Here is a 27,309-nt window from a genome sequence, read left to right as displayed (position 1 = left end):
ATGTTCAGAATCTTGCTTCTGCAGTACTGTAATGATTAATTTCCACCATTTACATTTAATAAAACAACATGACTGGTGAAAAAATGTTTAGTGGAAATACAATGTCATTGGGTAGGTGTTTACTTTCAAGTAATGTTTACAACCACAATATTTATAACCATTAGGCAATAAACTTTCTTGAGCTTTGATTTGCCTAATTCTGAATTGGTAGGGGATGTTAAAAGTTTGAGCAATGTGCTACTACTACTTTGTCTTCTAACAATGCCATCCTAACAATAGCTATACTGTGTGTAGTGTTTGTCATAGTTGTGTTATCAGATGTGGGTTGGGCTAAAACTTCAGTATTATTCCAAATGGAAGGTAAGATAGCAACAATAAACAAGAGCTATGGTAGTTCCTCTTCCAGACAGTATACCAACTACCTTCGACCGCTGAAGGTGTGGCACCTTTTGCAAAAAAACACGTGAATTATTGGCATATTATTTTGTTACAAAAATGCATTAACTTTGTTTTGAAGGAAGACGTTATCAAGTGATGTAAAACTATGGTTATGTCGGAATACGTAGCGATTTCTGAAGTGATGGTTGGGCTGTAACTAATAGTAATGCTTAAACAATTTAATTACAATTCTCACACATTTGGGCACTTCTTTTGGAATAATAGCAAGGGATATTCTTCAGCCCGTAGGAACCTAAGCAAAAGATTAGACTAATTACAATGTGCACGGAGGCACTTAAACTAGGCTATTCCAATGCTGCCCCATCATGCATGGGATGCTTGCATGCACTCCTCATCTCGCCCATGGGCAGGCCCACGTGGATAGGCAACCCGCCAGGCAGTCCTACTATGCTGCATTTGTGCATTGCTCTGTGGGCACACTTGGATGGACACCCAATTCTTGGCATCATATGTTAAAACTTCGCACTTCACAGCAAACATAGCTATAATGATGTCTTCTCAAAAAATCCCACTGCCATTTTCCATCCATTGGGAAGCACTATTCTTACTTGTTGGTTAAGGTGGGTTGCCTCAGTGCCTAGTGTGCCGTAAGATACTTAATACAATCAAGAAGTACAATATTCTCTGTTACAACATATGCCATCACATCACACATTTTGAAGAGCTGGTCGGCAGTGCAAGGAAGCAACTTATTGCCACACTGAAGGGCCAAGTACAGCAACAGGTAATTTGAGACAGAAAAAATCGTAGACTTGGTGCATGTTCTTCATGTGCATCAGTCTCAATTACTCCATGAGGAGAGGTAATGAAGTTTGAAGAATTTTGCCTGTCCAAACAAATACTTTCTTGTCTGATTTGAGGCATGTGTGCCTATATGGAAGACCAACTGGAGGAGAAAGGTCAGAATTTTGTTACTTACTCATTAGCACTTGATGAAACCTCTGGTGTAATTCTATTCTATGATGTTCGGGACTGCAGCCGGATCATATTGACTTCTCGCCACAATATTTCGGCTGGCAACCATTCAGTCACCATTTTCAGGTGAACATCAGCCACTGGAGACTGCTAGTTCACAAATGTCAGCTTCATAGCAAAAACTGATGTGGAGACGTATGCACATTAGAGGCCATCTCAGGAGTGTCCTCTACCAAAATCCACATAATCTGCAAATACTGTTCCTTCTGTGACATGCAGGCACATACGTAAAGTCCACCCTATGTTAGAATGCACTCGTGGTGCTAAAAACAAATGTCACATGTCGCCAGACACGTCTTTATGAATAAAATGTTTTCTCTCAGAAGAAATTAAAGAGACCACTGGACCCCAAGTATTGTCCAGTTGAAAGTCACCTTCATGATTTACAAGATCTTGTGCTAGACGTATTTCCAAAAATTCTTTAATCACTGAATCCCAATACGATCTTGCTAGGGCCAACATTTTTGTGGCAGAATAGTCCATAGAGTGTCCTGTGATAATATAATGCTCAGCTACGGCCGACTTACTGGGCTGTGAAAGGCAAGCTGGCAAAGTCTGACATTTGTTTTTAGTGCCAGGAGTGAAAGCCAACAGCGTGAACCAGCAGTCTCCAGAGGAAGACACTCGCATTAAGATGACTGAACAGTTGCTAGCCGAAATATTGTGGCAAGAAGTCAACACGATCCAGCTGCAACCTCAAAACCTCGCAGAATATTCAGTGTGCCAGGAAAACTTCAAGAATTACATCAGACTATGTGTAGCTTGCAATATTTGTGCAGCGTGTTGACTCAGAGCTACAAGTTTTCTAGGAACTTTTAGATGATGTACCTATGGATTCCACAACTGCAGGTCAAAATATATTTTAGGTGGTGTGTGAATCCATTGAAAATGTGTTTGCCATGGGCCAAGCTCTATTCTGTGGTGACAGATGCTGCACCACACACAGTTCTGAGTCAACAAGGTTTTGTCTCTCGTAAGAAACAAATCAAGACCAAATTTGAGAAAGACAACTGTTTTACCCACCAGGATGCCCTTTGTGCAGAAAATGTGCAGTGTGGTGACATCACAAAGGTCATGGTACAATGTATTAATTTTGTAAGGCACCATGGTGTCAATCACTGCCAGTTCAAGGGATTTTTGGAAGATCTGGAAGCAGCATATGGTGCTGATTTACCTTGTATGGTACAATGGCTGGCAATTAGTAGAGACACAGTGACAAGAAATGGGTTGCAGACTTGGCCTTCCTTCCTTAAATCTGTCAGTTCAAGGAGAGGCTCTGCTTACTCCTACCTAACGTATATGGCAAAATGTATGCATTCATGGAGAAACACTGTCTATGTGAAAGGCAGCTCACTACAGTAAACCTAACATTTATCAAAAGCATTTCGTTGCTACAGTTACCTTCAAGACTCACATTTCAAGACTTACAAACAAAATACTGTGCAACTCCATCAATCTAACAAGACAAGGTTTACAGAACTGTGTAGCCTACAAAATGAATTAAATTTATTTAGCGCACCATTTTCTGCTGCACCAGATACTGGGTCTTTGGAAATGCAATTATAACTAATAGATTCACAAGACTGAAATCTGCTCATACATACATACATATACAGCAATCACAGGCCCTGCAGACGACACTCTGCCACCACAAAATACCTCCATTCCTTTCTGTCTTGTGCTCATTTCCTCCAGATGTCTCATCTTCGAGTTCGCTGATACTGAATCTGAGTAGAGAATCTCTCTTAGGAAATACATGCATTTTGTGCCCCCTGCTGTTCTTTCCTTTATGTCTGTTTCTATGCTTTTGTAACTGGTAAACCAAGATTCCAAGTATTTGCACTGGTGAACTATCTTAAACCTCATGCCATCTACGCAAAAAATTCTCCCTGCTCTTGCCTTCTTCCTAATTGCATGAACTCTGTTTTGTGATGATTCACCTGTAGCCCAGCCTCTGGTACATAGTTGTCCATTTTCTGGTACATTTCTTTCAACTCGTGGTTTGATTCACTTAGCAGTACCATATCATTTGTGTATGCAATACAATTGAAATCATCATCAATCTGTACTCCAGCCCACTCCTGTTGCCTACATTCCTTCACTACTTTCTCTAAGATGAGGCTGAACAGAACATATGACAGAGCGTCTTCTAGTCTGAGGCCCATCTCAATCTGAACATTTCTTATGTGACCTCTTGGAAATTCACTGCTTACCTTCATCCATCCACACAAGTTTGCACCATTCTCCAGGATTCTAAAGTCACACACAGCATTGTATAGACTTTCCTGTGGATGCTGTCATAAACGTATTAAAAAATGAAGAACAGACTGTAGATATTGTGGTATCGACCACCGCCTGTCAACTGCACATCGAAATACACATGGTACTAGTCACCACCGCACTTCCCACAACCGCTGCCATGACCAAGGGGTGCTGCTTCGATGCTGTTATGCCACCATCAATCATCTGCATGTAACCACGCACTTCGAAGTCCTGCAGCAGATGTATTTAAGTTATGAAAGCAGCTTCTGTCCTACTCCTTGTTACTGTTCTTGTACTTCCTATTCAATGTCCTCAAGTATTTGTCGGCCAGGGTTTTGAACTTTGTAATTATCATTCATAATGTGAAGCCTGACTGGAAAATTCAGAACTTCTGAGTTTGTCTTAACAAAGAACTTCTACAGTCAACTGCTACCACAAAAATATGTATTCATTCTTTTTTAATGTCATCTGTACTTAGAGTAAAAGATAATTGTCTGTGTTTATAGTGCTCTATGCTCCTGTCATAATGGGAAGAACGTAACTCTTGAATTGCACAGACTTCAATGAGATATTACCTGCAGACACAATGCAGAAAAAAAAGGATGAAGAAGAGTGAGAGGCAACTAAAGAGGATGTGAAGATTGCAATCGAAAGACTCAGAAACAAAATAGCCCCAATGGAGAACAGAATTACAGGCAAATTAATCAAAGGGAGAGGTGAGATATTGCACTTGGATACCAACTGATCTAGTTGGTATGGAACAATGAGACATTACCAGAAGAATGGAAATTGGTCATAATATGCCTGATAGAAAAGAAGGGAAGCAAAGTGGGATGTGGTAACTACAACGGTATCATCAACTTTCTGGAAGTAACCTACTGCCTATCAATACCAAGAAAATTACAACCATTCACAGAGAACAACATAAAGGAATACCAAACTGGCTTTTGACCAAACCAATCGACAATAGATTGCATTTTTATTCTTAAGACAATTATTTGAAAAACACTGGGAGTATGATACTGATGTTTATTGTATCTCATCTTATGCACATGTGGGAGATGAATTTAAACAATGTTTTGAAAAATGGAATAAAGCAAGCAGAGAGTACTTTGAATGGGTTGAAGGTTCATGGTTAAAATATGAATAAATAGGTTTAAAAATAAAAATCAGTTCCTTTTGGGTACCACCTCATATTCTCTTCTCTGATCTCAAGATTCACTTCATCTCCTTTCTGATGTCGAAAAAATGTTACCTTTTCTGCTCATTCGCCCTGTCAGCAACTCAATTCTCACCCATCTTTCTTGTCTTTTCTGTAGCCTTCTGAAATATCTTGTTGAACCTTTTTCTCTTCTTGATTCTCTTCTTTCTTCCAAATGTATCCTCCGCCATACTTAGTATCATGGACTTAATTTCTTTCCACTTTCCCTCCATGTTCTCTTTTGATTCTAATGTTTCTAGGGCCTAAAAACAGTTTTTGACTTCTATAGCACATCATTCTTTAATGCCCTTTCTCACAGTTTTCCAGTATTCAAAGCTGGTTCTAGTGTCTCCTTTGTTAAGATGTTATTATGATGTTCATTCAGAAGAGTTGTCAAAATTACGTAGGACTGCAGCTAACATTATATCTATGTATCTCTCAACATATTCTCGTGAACAACTTTTCCATAATGAAGAGGATAAAAACTGAAAAAAAGGTCTCAGCTACATGACCCAACACTAAGTCTCAATCTAAATATTCCATCTCTTGTAATTGAAAAGAAATGTCTTGCTTCATACACTTAATAAAATATGGTGCATCAAACCAGTCTTCATGGCCAGATGGAAGTTAAAGATGACCCACCTTCAGGATGCCCTTCGACGTCTACGAATGATGCTCATGTCCAAACATCAAGGAAACTATTCATGCTAATCAAAGACTGACTGTCCAAGAGCTTGCAGTTGTTCATGTTATGAAATCCTGACACATTACCTTGGAATGCATTGTGTTACTGCGACATTCGTACCACAGCTCATGAAAGACCAGGAAGACCTTCGCCTCACAATCTGTGAAGAGCGTTTGGATCACGCAAATGAGAACAAGAGGTTTCTTAAGAGAATCATAACTGGTGATGAGATGTTGGTCTACGGTTATGATGTTACGACCAAGGTTCAGTCTTCACAATGGGTTGGGAAATATTCTCCAAGACCAAAAAAAGGTTCTCAGGTGAGCTCAAATGTCAAAGCCATGCCTTTGAAGGACTGATTAATTATGAATTCATGTCACATGGACAAACTGTTAATCAATGGTGCTATCAGGAAATGTTGTGATGCCTGTGTGAAAATTGAGAAGAAAATGGCCTGAAATGTGGCAAGACACTTCATGACTCTTGCATCATGATAATGCACCAGCACATTCATCCCTGTTGGTGCATGACTACTGAACAAAAAGCAAGATCTTTGTGCTGCATCATCCTTCGCACTCTCCAGACCTGGCCCCTGTGGACTTTTATCTATTTCCAAAGTTGAAAACCCCATTGAAAGGATGAAGATTTGCAACAATAGATGAGATAAAAGAAAATTCATAGATGGCACTTCACATGATCCAACAAGAGGCGTACCAAGACAGCTTTTGGAGCGGAGTATAAATTGTGGAAGAGAGTATTTTGAATGTAGAAAAATTTTGTGGACAAAGTTCTAGAATTTTTTGAACAGATCTCATATAAAAGTGATAGCCTGCAGCACTGTGATCAATATTTACTCACCATGCAGTATAGAAGCAAATGCAACTGCAGCAGGGGATTGGGGGACCTCAGTGAGAAAGTTCTTGCCTTCATCACAGGCACGAGCAAGAAGAGGATCTAATGGAAGACTACCTAAGAATGGAACATTCAAGTCAGCTGCCATTTTCCTTGCACCTCCAGTTGCTGCTGGAAATATCTCTGACTGCACCTGTAAACACGATTAATAAGTCTAAGAAGATAAAATCACATTTGTGTTCTCAAAAATTAAAAATATATAAGACTGGGAAAATCGTATTAACATACAGAAAATTCAAAACTATCTATAATGATAATTAATACATTTTCAAAAAAACTTTACTGCAAAATTTTAATGTTCTCACAGACAGCCTTTTTTTTTTAATTTTTGTTATGTATACACAGCACAAACTATTCAAATAAGTAATACATGAACTTGTGGTATCAGTCAGAAAAGTCTCATTAACAACTACTCATTCCACACAAAAAAAAGTCTATAACTCATCACATCAATTACGAGGAGGCTAGCACTCACCTACAGCTGACTGATGTGTGGCACCTAACACTCAGCAGAAAATTGTGTGTACAAGCTTTTGAGTTCTTGCTCTTTCTCTAGTAGAAGCACACATATTCACACACACACAACCACACAGATACCCAAACATACACATCCATGGTCACAGCGATGCTGACTCTCCACAGTCATAGGCGTGTGCCTTTGGTTGTCTGTGTTATTGTGTGCATGAATGCCTATGCCTCCACTAAGGAGAGAGCAAGAGCTCTAAAGCTATTGTAAATAGTTTTCCGTTGGTTGTTTCTATGCGCCACACATCAGTCAGCTTTAGGTAAGGGCAAGAAAATTTCGTGAAAACCCTAATGCAAAAAATAATGTGAAATTGGCAGTATTTTGTGAAATAATGCAAAATAGACGATTTTTATGAAGTTTTGTGAAATTTGTCATTTTCCCATATAAAGATGTTTGCCTCAAAATTGAGGTTCATTTATAATCTTAATATGACATTTCATTTCCCGTGTAATGAACTACGATGTGACGTCAAAATTATCACCGAAATTGGCAAAAGGAAAAACGTGAAAAGCAGCAAAAAAATAACAGTGACACTGCAAAAAGAGGTCACCTAATTTGCCAAAAGAAACACCGAAACTGGCGAAAAAGGACACTGAACTTGGCAAAAAACACCGGCATTAACAAAAAATAACACCAAAATCGGCGAACAATAGCACCGAATTTGGCCATAAAACAATTTTTTCCTGTCCCTTGCTGTAGGTGAGTTGTTCCCTTCCCTTTATTTTACGTAAAATGTGAAATTATCAACGAATATCTAATTATCATCATTAGTTTGAGAAATACACACAATGTGAACAATAGTATGAAAATATCAGAAACACAACACATTACCATGCCTAATATGGCACAAGAAAACTGCTGTCATTCAAAACAGATTCAAGTAATCTCGAAATGGATACACACGTCCTGCATGGTTTCAAGGGAAACTTATATCATTCTTCCTGCAAAATAATGGCAAGTTCAGGAACGGTGATGGAGCTCGTTAGCAACCACACACTCTTCTCTCCAATGTAGATCAAAAAGGCTCAATAACATAGGGATCTGGTAACTGTGGTGGCCTGGGGAGATGTGACAGTTCAGCTTCATGCTCACAAAACCAGTCCTGGACAACAAGTTGTGTGATCAAGGGAGCTGTTGTCTTGGAACACAGCATCAGTTTTGAAAACAAATGGTGTACCATGGGATGGATATGATCAGCCAAATTGGCCACATAATCCTTGGCAATAATGTGACCTTGCACAGTAACCATTAGGCCCATAGAGTAATGTGATATGGCTGCCCAAATCACCACTGAACCCTTAACACATTTCACTCTTGAGACATAAACTCCATCGGAAGTAGGAAACAGTATGAACCAACATTCATCCACCCAAATTACATTCTTCCATTGCTACATAATCCAGGCTTGGTGCTGTCAAGACCTGCAAGTGCAACCTTCATATCTGCAGTGACTTCTGAAGCTATCATCTCGTTATCTGTCATCATAGTTTTCTTCAAGGACCATCTGTCATGATAACTCATCACTTACGTTCATCCACATTGTGACTTAACTGATGATGTTTTTGCACTTTCCCCATATGTGGTATAAATCTTCGATATCAACACTTTGGCTCCCTTGGTTGCAGAAGCACCCACCAAACAAGCACCAACAATTTGACCATGTTCGAATTCACTTAACTTTGACATAATGCACTCACAACTACACAGAACACTTTTCTGACCACGATTGAAACATGAAATGTATTGAGGACACTGTACAGGTGTCACTCATGGTCAAATACAAGAGCCCAACCTACAGGCTCAGCTAGTATCGGCGTTTATGTTGAAGCATGCATTTTTCATGGTGTTTCCGTATTTTTGTCGAACTGCCATACCGACAATCATATGGATAAAATGGAGTATTTCCCCTCCTGACCTTACTGAGTAACTCCCACATAAAATGTTCAAAGTTATTTCACAAATGAAACAAAATCTCACACATCACCAGTGTGAACCTGGAGTAAGAATACAAATTCAGAGAAGAATAACGTTAAATTACAAGAAAAGGTAATCTCAACTGAAATCATCACTGACATTAGCAATTAAGACACTGACAAAGAGAATATGTATTTAGCAGCAACATGACCAGAGACATACTTATCATTTCACTACTAGGGTCACTTTGGAACTGGTTGTATTTTGTTATGAACAAGACAGAGTTTTTCCATCTAGTATTATGTCTTAAGATTTTGTAGATAAATACACAAGTGTCACTTGCAATATGGGACCAAACTCTCAACAAGTCTCTTCTCCATTTTCTAGTACACTACATCACTCTGTTACATTAAGATGTTTGCTTATGTTTCATTTCTACCTTTTTCCTCTATTTGTTTCAACTTCACACATTTTTCATACTTCTTCCGTTTCTTAGCATTTGTTCACCTCTCCTCCTTTGCTGCCTCATTTCTTATAGGCTTTTCCCTCCTCCTCTTCCTATCTTTTCATTTATTCAGTTATATTTATATCAAATTACAAAATCAGAGAGTAGAACTCGAATATATAAATAATGAGCTGTAACTTTTAAATTTACCAACCATAATAATTGAAGGGACTGGTGAAAGAAAGTGCTAACTAACAAGAGAATATTTTGAGTCACTGCATATTATATGATCAATTAAATTCAGAGACTAGAACCTAAATATTATGTAACAAAATAATTTATATAATAGTATTTCTTAGTGGTGTATGTGGTACTAATCAGTGCCAGCATGTGATACCTTTGAAAATACAACTGATAAAGGGGCTACTATAAGCCTTACTAAACTGAGGGTTAACACTTTCTTCCACTGACCCTTCAATTGGTATAGTTGGGATGCAAGAAACTGCACTGATGAACAGATAACGACATATTCTGGGTTTTAGTTTTTAGAAGGTCTTACACTAACATGAAATGAACTTTATACTACAAATTAAGAATGTGATAACACAAAAGATTAAAATTACAGAATTATACAGGGTGTTCAGAAATTCCCATTATGAACTTCAAGGACTTGTAGAGGGGTTGAGTACATAATACTTTGTGCAGGAATCCATGTCTGGAAACATACAATTTTCATTCTATTATGGTTTCAATTCAGATGTTTAACTCATCCACTTCTGCTTGAGGAACTGAATTAGGCATGATGCAGTACAAGTTTTAAGTAACAAACCAAAACAAAACATAATGAAATATCCATTTATCATAGTTTTATGCAAAGTTTAATTTACAAGACTCCTGCAGAGACAGAGGAAGATCTGCTGGCATGAGTTCTGACAGCTGCACTGGAAAATGAAGACACACCAGCTGGAATGGAGAGTGTGTACCAGAACATACTTCGTAGACACAGTGTCTGTAACAATAGCAGTAGTCGCCACATCGAGTCACTGTTGTACTGCATTAGTACTGATTGTATGTACAGTATGCTGGGTTCTTTTTTGCTTTGGAATAAAGTAAACATGCAATGTTTAAATTTTAATGCAAACAAACATGCTTTAATGATAAGTGGATGTTTCTTTAGTTTCCTTTGGACAGTTACCTAATAGCTGTACTGTGTCATGCCTAATCCTATTCCTCAAGCAGAAGTGGATCAGTTAAACATCTGTGTTGAAATGGTATGTTTCTGGACATGGGTTCCTATGCAAAATATTATATACTCACTCCCCTCTACACATCCTAGAAGTTTGTGACAGGAATTTCCAAATACCCTATATATCATATCTGATATGTACATGTTGCACCCTTGATGTAGCAGCTGCTATTCAGACTGCCTTCATTATGTAGAAGTCAAGACTGCATGTTGTATTTGATATCACCCCCAACTGTAATACTTGGGTTTTCTATGTTATGATGCTCAACCAGGGAGCTTACCAGATTTTGGTCACCACATAAGCAGATAATACATATGTCGCCATTGCTGTAGGCCAAACTCAAGCTCGACTTGCCCAAAGGTATATTTTGTCAATCAGTACTTCACCCGTTTTGCAGACAACAATCAACTGCCACTTAAACTCAAGTTACGTTCTGATACTGTACCTCACAACCTTGATGAAGCATACCAGCCTCTTCCTTTAATTTTTCACTTCAGTTGACACAGTGTAGTGTAACACTGGTGCTTAGTGGTCACGCAAGGGAGGGCACTGCTGGGACTACATCTATGCCGCCTCTCTGTATGTTAATAACTTACTATTGGTACAACGCTCTACACATCTTGCAAGATGGGTTTCATTCCGGCTACTCTTTTCAGGTCATGCAACTTTCATGAAGGTTAGTGTATATTATAAGGTGCAAGAACGGATGATGATAAAATACCATGGCAGTATCAACAAATGAAAAGATAAAATTCCTCATAATTGTGCTCACGGGGGAACATGATCCAACAAAATATATCTCAATGCTTCTACACTTTTTCCTCTATCTAGTTTTCAGTCAAATCCTGATAAAGAAATCTGCAGTACACAAAAGCTTAAGATTTGTTTTTCAATAATAGCTCAAGGCTTATCTATAAATCATTAAACATTTTATATATAAAAACAAAGATGAGGTGACTTACCGAACAAAAGCGCTGGCAGGTCGATAGACACACAAACAAACACAAACATACACACAAAATTCAAGCTTTCGCAACAAACTGTTGCCTCATCAGGAAAGAGGGAAGGAGAGGGGAAGACGAAAGGAAGTGGGTTTTACGGGAGAGGGTAAGGAGTCATTCCAATCCCGGGAGCGGAAAGACTTACCTTAGGGGGAAAAAAGGACAGGTATACACTCGCACACACGCACATATCCATCCACACATACAGACACAAGCAGACATATTTAAAAAAATATGTCTGCTTGTGTCTGTATGTGTGGATGGATATGTGCGTGTGTGCGAGTGTATACCTGTCCTTTTTTCCCCCTAAGGTAAGTCTTTCCGCTCCCGGGATTGGAATGACTCCTTACCCTCTCCCGTAAAACCCACTTCCTTTCGTCTTCCCCTCTCCTTCCCTCTTTCCTTATGAGGCAACAGTTTGTTGCGAAAGCTTGAATTTTGTGTGTATGTTTGTGTGTCTATTGACCTGCCAGCGCTTTTGTTCGGTAAGTCACCTCATCTTTGTTTTTATATATAATTTTTCCCACGTGGAATGTTTCCTTCCATTATATTGATATCATTAAACATTTTATTTCATGTCTTTATAGTTTCTTATCCTCATTTTCTGTGTTATTTAATTTTTCTCTGACCTGTATCATATCATATCAACATGCTATTTTTAATCACAAATATATAGACACACACACACACACACACACACACACACACACACACACACACACACACCTGCTACCTTATAACAGTACGTCTAAGGCAATAACAAATAGTTGAAAATTTACTTATGCACTTGTGTACCTTGCATTTTGGACAGACAAATGCAGCCATATTCTCTACAACACCTAAAACAGGAATTTGAACTTTCCTGCAGAAGTCAATCTCCTTTCGGACATCCAGTAAAGCAACTTCTTGAGGTGTTGTAACAATTACAGCTCCCGTTAGCCCAGCATTACTTAAATACTGAGCAGCTGATAAATGTTCATCTGATGTACCAGGTGGAGTATCAATCACAAGATAATCCAACTCACCCCAGTCAACATCACTGAGAAACTGCCGTATCATGCCTAGAACCAGAAAAAGTGATGTTGCATAACCTTTTGCACCAAACTGAACTAAAACTGTTATGGAAATGTAACTGAGCAAACACAATTGTGGATACCTTTTTACAACAGACAATTGCACTGACTAAACACAACAACAAAATTATTTCAATATCCAAAGCCAAAGTTTGCACGCTAAACTATTTTACTTCTTTAAAAGTGTTGCTTAGCTCTGAACTATGTTTCCAATGTTTTCAGATACATGAATATCACGAAAATGACTACAACACCACACATTATATTAAGAAAAAAAGAAGAAAGATTAAGAGTTTAACAGCTCGTTGACAATGAGGGCATTAGATCACACGCTCCAGATGGGCAAGAATGAGGAAACAAATTTGAGACGTCCTGTTCGAAGGTACCATGCCAATATCCACATTCCATCTATTAAAGGAAACCACACAAAATTTAAATCTGGCTAGCCAGACAGGATTTGAACTCCAATCCTCTCCAGTCTCGTAACTACTGAGACCCCTTGCTCAGTACATTCCATTCAGGCACCATTAAATGCCAAAATCTTGTTACAAAAAGATGATGCATTTAACATGTTCAGTTTTTAATTGATCTAGTGGTACTAAAACTGCCAACAAACAAGCCATGGCCTTTGTAATTACGAAAAAAAAAAAGACTTATAACATTTTGAATAGGAACCCACATCCGGAAGTGTACCGTTCCCACGTTACAGTCGTTTAAAAATGTTTTTGCAAGGTAGCTAAGCAACAGCGTAGTCATGGTGGGATGTGGTTACGTCAGACTGGCTGATGTCATTTGACATCTTTCCTACCTCTCTGACCTGGTTCGAGCCTGATTCACATGTCTGTGAGTGTTAGGGCAACATCATCGAGAACATGTTTGCAAAACACACTGATGTGATTCTTCTGAATGGCAAAGCTCATGGTAAAGGAAAAGTTGCTTGTTGCTTTATCAAGATCATTCTCAACGATGTACACATCCAGTGCATACCCTTTTCACCACAATTACGCAATGACTTCAAGAAAGGGTACCCTCACTGTCATCATGCATGGCTCTGGTGCTCCAACGAGACACGACACACCCGAATAGAAAAAGGGCATACTACAACAAGTATACAATGCAAAACAAGTGATGTAGTAGGTCATGCCTAATCAATTACTTGTAAAAGTGGTTCCATTACCAACATTTTTTCAAATGGTAGTAGCATGGTAACGATATGTTTCCAGACATGGGTTCCAGTTAAAATATTATCTACTCGCTCCCTTCTACAAGTCCTAGAAGTTTGTAACTATAATTTTCAGCTTTTGCACATCTTAAGTGCAGTAAGTGAACACTGGAAGAAACTGTTGTCTGGGTGGGGAAGGGGGAGGGGGGCAAGGTGTTGTTATTCATGAAATTGAGATTTCAATATTTTTTACTTGTTACACACCCTCGAGGACCACTTCACTATGGATCTTTGAAATAAAGACTAAATCTACGCATATTCTCAAGTGAAATACCTAATCCATGTTATAGCTTTTTGACATGTTTGACATTCACAAGGATCTTCTTGCTATATGTCTATGGAAAAGAATAATATATCTCATGTAATGAGACAGAGAAACCATGAGCAATACAGTTATGTGCCAGGAGTGTGCAATTTTGCCAAGATACGAGGTGTAAAGAATCTTGGCATATCTGCTCTCAAGCAGCTTACAGCTAAAACTGAAACGTGCATTATTTGCTATTCTTTTCCGACACATTTTGATTGATTTCTAAAAAAAAATCATTTAATCAACAAAAATTACAAGTGGGAATCGACATTCACATGATAGGTTCTTGCTTACTGGTTGAATGCTTTGCCACTTATTTCCCGCATACCTATTTCATACTGAAATGTTACCCATCGCATGAGAATAACTGATCCCGGTAAATCAAAAATTAATTATATTAGCTTTCTATTTTCAATTACATACCCACAGGCTATATCAAATCAGCTTCACATATTAGTCAATAACCAGTTTCCTACTTTCATCCCAGTTCTACTTTTATGCCCAAACATGTTAAACTCACCATTCTTCTTTGGGCCTCTCCATATGATGGCTGATTCTGGACTCTCCAAAAGGAATCCAATAGACATGACAGACAAATTGTCATCTACAAACTGAAAAAATGTAAATGCATCAGAGTCATACAAGAAATACTGCACATGTGCACATCAATTTCAGACACAAAAATTAAAACTTTTTCCTTTTTTTCTTTAAAAACATGAAAGAAAGAAATGAGTGAAATATATTAGTTCCATTCTTCTGTATGTCAGTCAACAGTATAAACATTTAAGACATTAATAACTTAGTGCATATCTAACAATTCATTTACGTTGTACACAGAATAATACTCACCACAGGTGACCACCCAGAGAGGCTCTGATGAACCTATAAACAAAAGGAACAAATGCTGCATCACTGGCAAATAAAAATTAAAAAAAGAATACATCTGAATATAGTAAAATATTTCCTGCACCTTGAATAAAAAAACATTGTGACTGAGAGAATGCAGTGATTGAGGGCTGCATTGTTGACTGCAGCCAGCAACACCTGACATGGTTCTGCACGTGGCAACAAAACAGGCAATACAGTTAGCACACCACTCGGCACATTGAAACGTCAGTCACGAAGTTATTTTAATGTAGTTATAGTCTCCAAAGTGTAAAGATTGTAGAAGATGCCTTAAAAAAGTACCATGATGCACTTTAGTGATAAAAATAGTTTATGAGTGTGAGTAGGGGAGAGAATGTAGAGGAAGGGAAGGTGACTAGATTTAACATCTCAGCCATAGGAGATGCAGCACTAGGTCAGGTTAGGGAAGGAATGGGAAGGACATCATGTCCCTTCTGAGGAACGTTATGTGATGGAAGGAAGTTAGAGGGGGAGGCAGGGGGTGCGGAGAGGTGGGAGGGGAAAGAGGTAGATGGAGGGACCTCTCACAAAATCATGTTCTATGCCGACATTGTTTCCATAGTCCAACCAGTTACATATAGAGGTTTCTTACAGTCAGAAAGATACAGTACTAAACTCACCACGTCATATTTTGAACATCCTACCTAAGCTTTTGATGTCACAGCTTTAGCAACTTCATGAATCTTTGCTTTTGAAATACCAAATCATTACTGATTTGACAGCATAAATACTCTCGTTTCATAGTCTTCATAAGCAGGCAGGATGCCACTATGCTTTTACAGCAACAGAAGTATCTTCAAAATGACATGGTCATCAGAGAACTTTAACAATGCCATCTCGTGTGGGCTGTCTTTCTGTCTGTCCCATTGGAAACAAGCACTGGAAACTTACATGTATCAAAGTGATTTACAAACACACAGAGCAAAGACACACCTTAAGATAAATCTTATTAGAATGAAGTTCCTTGCATCCTAAAGTTTATTCAGATTTTCAAATACGTAATTTTTTACCATCAACATCCCCTGACATCCATTACATTTTAATCAAGTTGCAAGATATGTAGCTTAATCGCCATAGTTGTAATAGTACACGATACCATATTCATTTCTATCAACAATGTGGGATGTGACAGTAGCTGTTTAAATAATGCAGGAGTATATGGGTGGCAACTGTCATTGTGCACCTGCAGCACTACCATCTGAATTCTTGCAGGTGAACTTTCATGGACTGTTGTCTTGGCCCAGTACATTCTTGTTTTTAATGTTAGAATTTCTCTTTCTAATGTGTTCTCTGACAATATTCATAGAGAAGTTATGTTGCTCATAAGCATTTGTTTAGTGATATATGATATTGAAATGTGCGACAAAAGGTACTAATAAAATCAACAAGTCAAGCTGTACTGCAGTGCTTCTGTTGTTTAACCAATGAGTCTTCAGAATTCAAAAGACAGATATTAAAAACAAGCTTGCTATGGCAGACAGTGAATATGGTCTATGTATATGGAGGATAATGGAGTATCACTAAGTGTAATCTTGACATACCAAATTTCTTTGAAAAACTGTATGTAGCGGCTTACAAATTTCACATATCCTTTATCACAAATCACAATACAAATATTTAGTACACAAACGAAAACTGTGGCTAAGATAAGTGAAACAGTGCTGGCTGGGTGGCAAATCCCTAATAAATATTGCAGTACATTACACTTTTTATCAACACCAAACATGCTCCTGTTAAATTTCATTGTTATATTGTAATTCACGTTATACTATTAATTATATTCTGATTATGGGACACTGTGTAATAAACTAGACACCCAGTATTAAATTTCATAGCTGTAGTAACTATTTGGTGTTAGTTATGCTACTTGTAAAAACTAAATTTTACGCCAACCAAGCTGTAGAGACAAACTTCTAAATTTTACTAATTAATATCTGTTATTTCATATCTATTCATAACATCTGTTATTTCATATCTATCTTTCTCCTCCATAATGTCTATACTTTCCCTCACCCAATTAGTTCACTAGAGTACGTGAACCACTTCCTGTGATATATAAGTAGAGAACCATTGACGAAACAAAGTCAAAACTTACCTGTTCCCCAAGCACCCCCATTATTCGAGGAATGGAAGGTCCGCAGATATCTATATCCAACACAGCAACCTGTAAATCAATGAAATTTTGTTTTGATTATGTTTGTAGATGATTTATGATAATATAATAGATGAATAGTATATCACAAAGAAAACTGTCTACTGTGAGTAAAGGTATTTGAGTCTGCATTTTCAATAGTTAAGGAATGAATTATTTCAACATTATGCCCTGTTCCATTTTCTTTCTAGGTATCAGAATCACAATTACATTTCCTGCAAAATGATACAGAAAAAGATACTAACATGTACAAGAGAGCATGAAAGTTATTAACAGCAACCTTCCCAACGTACATTCCTTGAAATAAGAGTTACTAAAGTAAACCAAACAATGGAAACTCCAGATAGGAATATCAACAATGTCGGGGTTGGCAGTTGCGTGCGCATGCGGTGTGTGTGTGTGTGTGTGTGTGTGTGTGTGTGTGTGTGTGTGTGTGTGTGTGTGCGCGTGTGGGAGGGGGGGGGGGGGGGGCGTGTGCTCGCCTCTCTCTCTCTCTCTCTCTTTACTGGCGAAGGCTGTGACTGACATGTCTTCTTTTCCTACATTGCTAAGTTACTAAAATACTCCAGCAACTGGATTTTTCATTTAAGAAAGTGTGGAAACATGGTGAGAGATTCGCAGACAAGGTACAAAATGAAACTGCATTCCTTATCATTCTAGTTCAACTACAGTAAAAAGAAAAAAAAAGTTTTTTTATCATTATAGCTGAGAGACTTGAAGTAAAAATGATGTGTAAATATTCACTTTTAATTAAACGGAAAAAAATAAAGTGCAAAAAAATTATTCATAGTTAACATTATGTAAGAAGGCAGATAGTTGATCAGTGTGTTGCTTTCATGAAAACTACAACTAATTAATGCATAGAGAGATTTCATGAAGGACTTTATACGGTGGCTTTTACCATAGAGCAATTGATTTTGACAGATAGAGTAATATTCTTCTGTCACCAGAGATCTCAACTAAAAAGAGATTCTCAGAGACAACAGACTTTTTTTTCTGTGTTGGAGAGGAAATAGCCACTACATTATAATGAAACTTCAAACTGTAAAATGGTTTTTGGATGAATAAACAACCAACGATATTATGATTAGCAATTGAACTGTTGAATTGTCTGTTGCCATCCCTTCTGCTATTGTGACTTAAGATCAACTAATCCAAAAATAAAAATAAAAAGACCCGCCAGAATGCTAACACATACTTAGGTGACTGGCTAACATTACAGAGGCAATTAAATACTGCAACACGCATGTCAGTAACTCTCAGTGACAAATGACATCCACATGTCACTGCAAGAAGAAGAAAAGAAAATAAGCAAAACTTTGTTACAACTATTGTATACTTGAATGCACCAATCAAAAAGATTAACAAAATTACAACAAAAAATTCAAAAACATGTCAGAGTGCATTAACTAATTACTGCAGTTGCTATAGAACATCTTGGTCATTGGTGAGAGGAACTACTCTTGATATCAAATATTATATTTCAAATCAAACACCGTAATAATGAGTGTCACTGCAAAAACATCAGATGTCAGAAGTGGTTGTCAGTCTAAAGGCTGGTTTTGTGCAGCTCTTGACACTAGTAAATTCTGTTTAAGCTTCTTAATCTCGGCACAATCTCCTCCCCTCTGCCCCCCCCCCCCCCAACCCTCCCTCCCCCCACCCCCATGAAACATCTTCCTCCATTACAAAATTAAATATTCCTTGATGCCTCTGAATGTGTTGTATCAATCTATTTCTTCTTGTAATCAAGTCATGACTATGAAGCTCTTCTTTCTGACTCAGTATCCCTCCATTAGTTATTCAATTTACCCATCTAATCTTCAACATTTCAAAAACTTCTATTTTCTTCTTGTCTGCACAGTTTCACTTCCATACTAGGCTACACTCTCCAGACAAATACTTTCAGATAAAACTTCCTAACAAAGTTATATCTGAAGGTATCAAATTTTTCTTTTTCAGAAAAGTATGCAATACAAATGAAAAATGCAGATAAGTCTCTTTAGATTCTCCATTAATCCTTAAAGGTTTTTTTGTTGATTTGTTTTCTGATGCCTTGTTCCTTCGTATCTTCATAACTTACTTGTCCTAAAAACTTTAAATAGCATTTCAATACAGACCAAGTGAAAATTACAGCACTTTATGTGTATTTCTGTCTTTCTTTATTACTTCTAAAAAAATTCTTTGAGTTAATACTGCAGTGTGCCTAGCTGAATGATCAAATGCTTGTGTGTTATGACAAAATGAAGCACTTTTTAAAAAAGAAATAAAATGAGGAAATGGCAGAATGATTGTATAAAGTTTAATTAAAAGAAAAAGAAACTTTCAAATGTGTGCTAAACACCAAAGAGCACCAGATCAATAACAACAAAGAAGTATGATTTCATAGGCAGAGGCCAAGGCTGTCAGAGCCACAAACAGCAGCAGATCAATAAGATAAGAGCCAGGAGATGGGACATGGTGACACAAGCACCTCTGCTTGTGAATGGTACTGGGTGGTACTGCACACACAATTTGACTCCTGACGGAAAGATTGCTATCTCACACAGATATACACCAAACAGAAGAGTAATACATAACTACAATGTCAATACAGAACACCTTATTTTCATAATTATAAATGTTCTACTGTAGAATAATTCCTTATGCAGATACCTGCATAACTGTGAACATTTCTCTTCATATTATATTTGGGGGAAAAAAGGAAAAGGTTGAGGGGGGGGGGGGAGGGGGGAGAGGGGAGAACAGTAACTAACCATTCTTAATACTTAACAATATTCACGCGCACGCGTGCGCGCGCGCGCACACACGCACGCACACACACACACACACACACACACACACACACACACACACACACACACACACTGCACTTGCAAACAACAAGGCAAGTCAGCCCATCTGATATACACTGAATGACAATTGAGGAAGCAGTTCTAACACTATGTGAAGTGGAAGAATACTGGTATACTAATGTAAACTTATTTTTTCTGCACAACTCGCACTTTTAATGTACATGCCTGGCATGCGCTTCATTGTGGCTGTACAGAGATAGCTAGTGCGAACTTCTTTTCAAAACATTTGATCAATGAAGGGGGTTGGGCATTCTTCTAAGCTGTGAGGTAATAACATGCAATGGAATGGCCTACTGCATTACAGTAAGTCCCCCCACAAGTACATCTGGCATCTGTGTCACTATTTTCATTCCCATGCATTCTTCCCATATGAGCGAGTACCGAGGAACATTTCACTGCAATAAGACAAAGCTGGCCACACTGTTCGGGATCAATTTGTTCAATGGATGCATCTGTTGAATACTGTGAAGATCTTGGTCACATCCCAACTATTACAGTTCTTTCAGGATTGAGTAAAACTGTGTACAAAATAGTGTGCATTCCCTTGGAGGGTGTATTTGGAAGATACTATCGTGGAAAACCAGTTGAGCAGCCAACTATCTCTCATCATCAGGCTCATCAATACAAATGAACCTAAACTTTTAGTGTTGTTTTGTAATTCAAGGCACAAGTCTAAAGCATAATTTGGAGTGAAAGACTTCTTGCATTCTGACAAATTTAAAAGCATCCTGGGTCCCCGAAATTTAAGTATTTATTACAGGCCTAAGGTAAAACATTCAAGTTCCCTGCATCTAGATTTGTGAGATGCTTCTCTGCTCTCATCCCAAAAGGGCTCACTACTGTTATAATGTAAATCTGTCCTCGAGCACCAAGGCTGATTGACCGAGCTCTCCAGAATGAGATTTTCACTCTGCAGCGGAGTGTGTGCTGATATGAAACTTCCTGGCAGATTAAAACTGTGTGCCGGACTGAGACTCGAACTCGGGACCTTTGCTTTTCACAGGTAATCAGCCAGGAAATTTCATATCAGCACACACTCCGCTGCAGAATGAAAATCTCATTCTGGAAACATCCCCCAGGCTATGGCTGAGCCATGTCTCCACAATATCCCTTCTTCCAGGAGTGCCAGTTCTGCAAGGTTCACAGGATAGCTTCTGTGAAGTTTGGAAAGCAGAAGATGAGGTACTGGCTGAATTAAAGCTGTGAGGATGGGTCATGAGTCGTGCTTGTGTAGCTCAATCAGTACAGCACTTGCCCGCGAAAGGCAAAGGTCCTGAGTTCGAGCCTCGGTCCGGCACATTGTTTTAATTTGCCAGGAAGTTTCATCACAGTGCTCTTTTAGACACAGTCATTTTGGTGGAGATATCACCCCAGCTCCCTCCTACCTTTGCTTTGATGCACCCACACAGCTATAGGACAGTAATGTAAACCCTGAGCCATGGTGCAACTAGGCACTTTCCACGTAAACAAACCATCATCGGAGGTGAAAGAAGTAATAAGTGTCAGAAAGCAGCTTAAACCTGGGTAAGATCTGAACCCTGGACTTTTGGATTGTAGCCCAGTACTAACCCACAATATTCCTGTTCTGCAGCTTATAAATACATGCTCTGATGGTGTTCAAGTAATGAGATTCAAGATGGTGGAAAGTAGAAATAACTCAACCTTATAATTATGTCACATCAAAAGCAATTTTTGCCACGTGGAAAGTGGTGTTTTACTAGCTTCTATGTGTACAATGAGTGTATCAGTAGTTCTGAGGGCACCTATCACCAGGTTAATTCCATCACCGAAGGTACTACCTAAAATTCCTTGGTAAGAAGATTGAACAACTCCATGACAGTATTATAAGTAGGATAGATTGCTACTCACTATATGTTAAAGATGCTGAGTCACAGACAGGCAGAACAAAAAGCCTTCTTCTAAAGGAGACAACATACACACAAGCACAACTCACATACACATGATCACTGTCTCTGGCCACAGAGTCTGGACCACGAGCAACTGCAGCTCACATGTTTAACAGTCTTTTTGTTGTATCTGTCTGCAGCTCAACATCTCCACTATACTGTGAATGACAGTCTAGCATCTGTTTCATAATACTGTCATTAATCCACCATGGATTTAGCAGTGTTTGAAAAATTCCATGAGTTTTACAGCCATAGTCCACACAGGATTTAACCAACATCTTATAAAAAAATCTGGGTATGAAAGACTTGTCTGCCCCCTCAGCTGAGTTACTGTGGCACTTCAAAATACATCTCTTAATTTAAACTCTTCCAGCTACGGCCACCAGTTACTCTTCCGATCGAATATAAGTCCCAGAAATCTCTAGTAACCTGCATGCCTCTTTCACTGAAGTACGCAACTGATTTCCCTAAAGTCCCATCTGTCCATGTACCAGAGAATGTGACACTTCCCTCCCTTGTCTTTGTGAGTAAGAAATGGCATCCACAGCCTTTTTAGTCATTGATCAGTAGTCATGGTACCCAGTATACCTGAAGCTTTTTCAAGTCATCATTTTATGAAAAATTTGGGTCAAACTTACATATTGGACCCCTCCTGAAATCTAAGTTGTGGAGACAGACTGATCTCTTGCACAGCCCAAGGTCTAGGTTAGATAAGAAGGTGACAATTTGATTGTGAGTTGGTGAACCAACAAATGTGGAAGTAGAAAATTTGTTTCTGGTAATAAATTGACTGGTAATGAAGTTTAATGCTTACATCTGTGCCAGATTGAAAAAGCAAGGGAGGTCCAATACATAACTTTTACTGGATTTTTTGCTCAGATGCCTATGTTATCTGGTGACCATTCATTCTGTTATCTTCCACAGCCACATCCTGAACTTTTCAAATGTTTTCTATGTGATGATTTCAACTGTCCAGTAGATACAAATGTCAACTTCCGTGACCATATTTAAACTCATTAACCCAGATATTAACATCAATGTGTACTATGTCTAAACTTAAGCCAATTAGGTTTTGACTGAATTTTCTCTGTTGAGAAACAAGGAGTGATCTGAGTTACTTGGTAAAAGACTTTCTATAGCCAAGATTGCATAAATACTTCTTATTTTTGACAACCGATTTCAATAGACTTTGCTCTCATCTTCTGGTCTGTAACATAGTGCATATACATGGAATACATCTCCTTTCATGATTTTATGACATAATTTTTGAGAAAAAAATATTTGTTTGACAATACAATGAACAGTTTCCTTTTCCTTTTCTTGTAATGTCAAACAAAGCATTTTTTCTTAAGAATTACAGCATAAAGCCATAATAGGAGATTTTTCCATGTATGTGCACCACATTATAACCCAGAAGATGACAGCAAAGTCTGTAAAAATGGGTTATCAAAAATAAAGAAGTATTATGTGATGACGTGAAAGTTATTTACCAAGCAGGTTTTGATATGCTCAACTGTTGAAACTTGCAAACAAAACTGTTACTGGCCATACAAAGCTGTTGTTTCCTTTTCTTTTACACATGTCAACTAATCACCTCATACTGCTGCCAACTAACAACTTACATCATATGCATTTGAAACTGTGTCACACAAATCAGATTTGTCTCCTCTGGACCAGTTCAACCAAATCTGCCCTTCTTTCAGAGAAATTTATCAATCACAGTGGATAAAGCCATAGTGCATAAGCTCTAAATAAGTTTTCTGCTAACTGGCAAAGACTACCAACTGGTTTCACATAATTTGTGAACTGCTGGCCCAAACCAAATGTTTCTCATAGCTACTGGTCTTCACCCTTCCCATAGCTACTATTCAACAGTAGAACTCTTCTTTTCTTATTCTATTTTTCTACAAACTTCTTTTAAGTTTGCTAATTGTCATGCTGTGTCCTACATTCTTCCATATCCCATAGACACTCTTTCCACTCTAGTACACATAAGAAGCTAAATCGTACAGTTACATACGACCACAACAAGACATATGAAGTTTCCTTGTCTGTTAATTATTCAAAAAATTTCTGCAGAAATTAAAATTAAAATGGTTTGAAATGTTTTATAAAAAAGAAGCAAATGAAAATGAAGATAGCAAACACTTATCCTGCACAAAATGAAGACTTAAAAATTCATTTTTATATAAGTTGAAATGCTGACTTCACATATCATCATTTACTATTATAAGATATTAACGTTTCCAAGACCAATGTAGTTGAATACCATTTAGAGCCACAGTTTGTTAACACTTACTTATTTAAAAATTACTACCAGCAAAATTCGCATTGATCCTATGGGAGATAAGGTATAACTGTGGCTGATCATTCAGTTATGACTTTCATAAGCCACGGTGAAATTACTGGCAGCCATAAGTCAAGCAACAGGAATTTAAGGTTGTACATAAAAAAATATATCCATCTCTTAGCAACATGTATTCAACAGCTTCAGGAAAATATTTCATACAAAGTACGAAAATGTAACATGATAAACAACATCTGTACTATTTAAAAAAAAAAAAAAAGGAATGGGAATAAATTAGCATTACAATGGAAGTGGCAACATATTAGTTATCAAAGCAATTTTGGAGCTTCAACAAAACTTACATTCCTATCAGGGTTAGTTACTGCTAGACCCCGAGACAACAATGATGTGAATGTTGTCTTTCCAACTCCTCCTTTTCCAGACAGCACCAAAATCTTGTGTTTCACTGATGACAATCTCGATTTAACCAGTTCAATACCTGATGTAATATAAAGAAATGTGTTATATTCTAAAAACATTTTAAAACTTGTAACTCAGCTGTGGAACTTATTGATATGTAGCAAAAGATCATTAATAACCTGGATCAGGCTGCCTTGCCGCACCAGACGCACATATCTGTTGATTGGGACAACCCTGGCAGGCCGATTCTTTGCCTGCAGATTCACTTTGTGTCCCAGGACAGTCTGTCACAAAACAAAAGAGATCATTAAATAATTTCAAGACTGAACATTATAAAGAACTACAACTAAAGTTTATTAACACTGGAAGACATTCCTCTTTCCTATTCTGATCAATAACTGTAAATCAGAACACTACTTTGCATTTCAAATACAAATAGCATGTCAGCCATTATCAGATGTTATGATTTTGGGTATCCAACAAAGGAATCTTTATCTCCCTCTTTCCTTGCATGTTATCCCCTGGCACAGGATTTGTTGTTTTCATGTTTTGGCAAATTTATTTTATTCATTATTTGGGGCTGGATGCCCTTGCTGCTGCCATAGTCATGAATTAATCTAAGGCAGGGAAGTTGTGTTCATCACCTGTATGTGGACCATGTAAACTTCGTTCTGTGTATGATCATATTTTCTGAGGCGGAGATTGGGGACCAGCACAGCATTTACTAAATGCAAATGGACACATAAAAACCATACTTAGACTGTCCAGAGTACCAGACCAATGATTGTTAATCCACAGTGCGGATCTGATCCGAATCTGAAATACTTTCCTGTTTGCATTCTAATGCACTGTGTGACCTATACGAACAGATCACCATAAGGATATTGATCTTCCTTCCAAAAAGCCTACACAGGTGAGTGTGATAAAAAGATAAGAAACTAAATTTTCCACTTAAATTTGTAAAAGACACATATATGCGCATATTGAACAATGGTGAACAAAGATATGCTAAAAATTACAATAGTAATAAGACACCGTCTGATCATTTATTAGAAAAATTTGTTAACCAGCCCCTCTGCAAACCTACAATCTAAAAGCTTACACTTATCAGACAAAGCATAACTTTGTCAGTTAAGTATAACATCTGTCTTCTTGTTAGTTTAAATAGGGGTCCGGTTCTTAGTTAAACTTACTGCTGGGTCATTCTGTGTCAAGTGACCCAATCTGAAAGAAGCCCTAGCTCACCATCTTCAGTTTCAATGAAATATGTACCAAGTGTACATAAGGGGGCAGGCATGAACTTCTGATGAGTTTCAATTACATTTGTAACTGCATGTGGGAACTAGAGCCATTTTCACAAGGTTCACTTTCTTCAGAAATAAAAACATACAAAATAATCATTCATGTTCAGCAAGGCATTGTTTCGAATTAATAGAGATAAGATCCTACAATTTACCATCCTGACATTATTTTCTGCACAGAATATAGAAGCAACATAAACAAAAATCACAAAACAATAGCCTTGGCAAATCTCTCTTTAAAATGGCTGAAAAAATTTGTCATGATGATTTTTTCCCCATGTGTTAATACGGGATAAAGGTGAGTGAAAAGTACTGGAAACTTGAAAGTTTTTATTTTTTACCACTCGGTGAATTATGAACTTCCCTACAAATACACTCACTATGGTAGCAGCCTTTTAAGTTACCAAAAATAACTTATGTACTAAATTTTGCAAATCTTTAACATAAAAACTAAATCTCTAATTTTATAACTGTTGTGGTCTTTCATCCAAAGACTGGTTTGATGCAGTTCTTCACACCAGTCTACCCTGCGCATGGTCTGCCTCTTCATCTCTGCTGCAACCTACATCCACTTGAACCTAAAGAAAAGCCTTGGTATCCCTTCACAATATTTATCCCCTTCACTTCCCTTCATAACCAAATTGACCATTCCTTGATGCCTTGGTATGTGTCCTACCAACTGATCCTTTCTTTTAATCAAGTTGTGTCATAATTTTTTTTTTTCTCCCCAGTTCAATTCAGTACTACCTCACTAGTAATCTGATATACCCATCTAATATCCACCATTCTCCTGTAGCATCACATTTCGAAAGTTTCTATTCTCTTTTTGTTTGAACCATTTACCATCCATTTTTCATATTTATAAAAGGCTAAACTTATAAATTTAAATCTTATAAATCCATTTCTGAAGGTTCAGAACTGTGTGTTTACATTTACCAGAAACACTATTTTCATTTGGGATTCATGTGAGTTAACAAGCAAAAATTTGGCTTTTTGCCATTTGAAAAGAAAAAGGGGGGAAAAAATAATGACATTATTCGTGTTGGACTATGGTGGTGGTACCACAGCCAATCATGTCATATTCTAATGTGTTTTACATAAGGAGTAAACCTACTGCACCTACAGTCACACCTCCCCTTGAACTTAAAATTTTGAGAATTTGACTATAGGTCAATTTCTATTTTGATAAGCAATATACATTTCTTTCAGATAGGTATCCAGCAAATACTTTTGATTCTGTACTTTACCGCAG

General features: G+C 37.7%; 1 protein-coding gene across 1 annotated transcript in view; it reads right to left on the bottom strand.

Moving 5' to 3' along the window:
* Positions 1–27,309, bottom strand: part of LOC126473182 (cytosolic Fe-S cluster assembly factor nubp1) — a 42,073-nt gene that overhangs the window by 4,162 nt on the left and 10,602 nt on the right. Inside the window, exons 2-8 of the mRNA XM_050100070.1 lie at positions 24,936–25,040; positions 24,699–24,835; positions 17,231–17,299; positions 15,079–15,111; positions 14,750–14,840; positions 12,423–12,688; positions 6,441–6,627 (exon numbers count right to left, since the gene is read on the bottom strand). Of these exons, the coding sequence (XP_049956027.1) occupies positions 6,441–6,627; positions 12,423–12,688; positions 14,750–14,840; positions 15,079–15,111; positions 17,231–17,299; positions 24,699–24,835; positions 24,936–25,040 (888 nt within the window). The remainder of the gene's footprint in view (positions 1–6,440; positions 6,628–12,422; positions 12,689–14,749; positions 14,841–15,078; positions 15,112–17,230; positions 17,300–24,698; positions 24,836–24,935; positions 25,041–27,309) is intronic.

Source organism: Schistocerca serialis, chromosome 4, assembly GCF_023864345.2.
Source record: "Schistocerca serialis cubense isolate TAMUIC-IGC-003099 chromosome 4, iqSchSeri2.2, whole genome shotgun sequence".
NCBI classification, from domain to species: domain Eukaryota; kingdom Metazoa; phylum Arthropoda; class Insecta; order Orthoptera; family Acrididae; genus Schistocerca; species Schistocerca serialis.
This window is presented reverse-complemented; position numbering and strand designations above follow the sequence as displayed.